This window comes from Oryzias melastigma, linkage group LG7, assembly GCF_002922805.2.
Source record: "Oryzias melastigma strain HK-1 linkage group LG7, ASM292280v2, whole genome shotgun sequence".
NCBI classification, from domain to species: domain Eukaryota; kingdom Metazoa; phylum Chordata; class Actinopteri; order Beloniformes; family Adrianichthyidae; genus Oryzias; species Oryzias melastigma.
This window is the reverse complement of record NC_050518.1, coordinates 24,533,453-24,536,213: the sequence shown is the minus strand read 5'-3', so window position 1 is coordinate 24,536,213 and position 2,761 is coordinate 24,533,453. Positions and strand designations below refer to the sequence as shown.

The following is a 2,761-nucleotide window of genomic DNA, read 5'->3' as shown; positions in this document are numbered from 1 at the left end:
GGGGGGGGGTGGCAGGTTTTTATTTATTTATTTTTTTTAATGCATAGTTACATGCGTAGTGTAATAAACATGTTCAGATCAATAAACATGTTTTTTTATGCCTAATGAAATGTAACCAAGTACTTAAAGCAAAAAGACTGAAGTCACCACCCTCATGGATTTTGATTGGTCCTTCGTGTTAGCCCCGCCCCCATGCATCACAACGGGGCCAAAAGTTTTGAAACTTTAATTTTTTAGATTTGAAAATGATAAAAAAAAATTCAGATGGAAATTTTGAGTTCTGAAACCTAAAAGACAGAACATTTAAGGCTGAAATAATTACGTTTATTTCAGAATTGTAAAAAGTTTTTGACATTTTACATTTTCTTTGGCCAAACACCAGTATTTTTTTCAATTTGTTTTTGTTTCACATAATATTGGCCCAGATTTAGCTCCACAGGACCGAAGCACAACTGAAACCTTTCTGTCTTCATTCATAGACCAAATGTCTATTTTCGTGGTCCAAACCTGTTTTCTTTTCCTGTTTTTGCTGTGAGGACAGCAGATCTAAACCTTCAGCCTGGCAGTGTCGCTGAGTAAACACCAGAACACGAGCCCAGATGGATCTTTGTGAAAACGCACAGCACGAGTACGGCCGACACGCTCAACACTCTCCTCTCTCCTTCCTGTAGTGGAGAAATGCATGAGCTCCATGCAGATGGGGACCCAGATGGTGAAGCTCCGCGGTGGCTCCAAGGGACTGGTTCGCTTCTTCTTCCTGGACGAGCACAAGTCCTGCATCCGTTGGAGGCCGTCCCGCAAGAACGAGAAGGCCAAGAGTGAGTGTCTGCTTTGGGGGCTTTGAGGCTGCTGCAGGGAGAAAGTATTTCTCACAATTTTTTTGACATTTTTTTTCAAAAACTGTCCTATTGAAATGTCATTTTCTAAAGCCTCCAAGTCACATGTGTCAAAATCAAGACCCAGTGGGCCGGATCCGGCCCTCCAGATTATTTTATTTTATTGTTGTTAATGTCCCGAAATGTCTTCATTTCTAACTTGTATAATTTTGACAAAATATATTTTTATTTAGAGTAAAATATTGAAAGTTATTTAAGGTTTAAGTTGATTTATTCTGGAATAATATTCCTGCATTTTTATTGTTCATAATTATGTTAAAAAGTTACAGTTTAAAGCTTTAAAGATTAGCATCTTTTTGGAATATTTTGGTATTTACTAAGATTTTTTAGGCTATTTTGGAGTTTAGCTAATATTTCAGCTACATGCTAGCTGTTTTGGCTAATTTAGGGTTTTTTTCAGTTTTTAGGCTATTCGGAGTTTTAGCTTCATGCTAGCTGTGTTGACTAAATTTGATATTTTACCTTTTTTTTGGTTAATTAGTCTTTAGCTAATATTTTAGCATGCTAGCTGTTTTGGCTAATTTAGGCTTTTTTTGTTTGTTTTTTAAGGATATTTTGAATATTTGGATATTTTTTCAGCTGCATGCTAGCCGTTCTGAGTGTTCAATAAATGTTCATCCTGTTAGGCCCGCGACCTAAGGTGTGTTTTGGATTTTGGCCCCTTGTGTGATTGAGTTTAACACCCCTGGCTTAAGGGTTTATATCAGCTGAGAATCCTCTGGGATTTATCTTCATACTTTATCACTTTATTCTCCAACATTTTCAAAGTGAATATCAGAACTACCAGCTATTCAAGCTTTGAATCTCCCTGGACGGTCTCTAGAACTCTAGACTGAATTTGTTGAGGAATCTGCAGCAGCAAACAAAGCCCTTTTCCCACTGGCTCCTCGGAATGGAAGAAAAGGTGGGGGGGGCTTCTTGGTGGGGGCTCACAGGGCGGGGAGGGGCTTCCTGTGGGGAGCTTAGAGGATCAGTTTCCTGTTGCTTTCCCTCCTCTGTGGTCCTGAAAATAAGCTTCTTAAGTAGATTTAATTATTTATCACATTAAGCTCCCAAAGTGTTTCATACACAAGTGAGTCTGTAAAACTGACACCTCATCAGCAGCTGTGTTTACATCAACTATGAAACTGTGCAAATTGGATTTACAATAATACATTTCTCTAATGGAAACACAACTATTTAAAAAAACTTGCATTTATCAAAAAGCGTTTTTGCACTTGGAGAAGGCGTTTTTGGGGGGAAATAGACATTCTGCAGAACTGCAATGGAAAGCCTTTTTTCTAAATAAACGAGTCACGTGACCATCAATGACTGTACCGCCGCTCAGGGGCGCCACAAGAAGTTCCACAGCGTCACAGCTCACGAAAAGTTGAGCCTGTCATGAAAATTATTGTAAAATCATGATCACAATTACCGAAAATCTCTTCATCCGTAGCTATTTCAATAATTGATTAGTCGGCAACTATTTCAATAGACGATTAGCTGGCCACTAATCGACTATTTCAATATTTCAATAGTCAACTAATTGACTATTTAATTTCATTATTTGCTTCCTCTTTGCTGTTGATGACTGAACTGTTGCTCTTTCTCCCACAGTCTCCATCGACTCCATCCGTGAAGTTTGTGAGGGAAAACAGTCGGAGATCTTCCAGCGGTACGCGGAGGGCAGCTTCGACCCCAACTGCTGCTTCAGCCTCTACTATGGGGAACACATGGAGTCTCTGGACCTGGTTTCTGGCTCCGGAGAGGACGCCCGGACGTGGATAACCGGCCTGAAATACCTGATGGCTGGCATCAGCGATGAGGACAGTCTGGCCAAGAGGCAGCGCACCCGCGACCAATATCCTTCCGTACGCCCTCCTTCA

At 40.3% G+C, this 2,761-nt stretch overlaps 1 protein-coding gene across 7 annotated transcripts in view; it reads left to right on the top strand.

The window, feature by feature from the left end:
- plch2a (phospholipase C, eta 2a) overlaps positions 1–2,761 on the top strand; it is a 94,620-nt gene that overhangs the window by 66,699 nt on the left and 25,160 nt on the right. For all 7 annotated transcript variants that reach the window (XM_024292573.2, XM_036212908.1, XM_024292574.2 and 4 more), the window contains 2 exons: positions 672–818; positions 2,493–2,736. In XM_024292573.2, the coding sequence (XP_024148341.1) occupies positions 672–818; positions 2,493–2,736 (391 nt within the window). The remainder of the gene's footprint in view (positions 1–671; positions 819–2,492; positions 2,737–2,761) is intronic.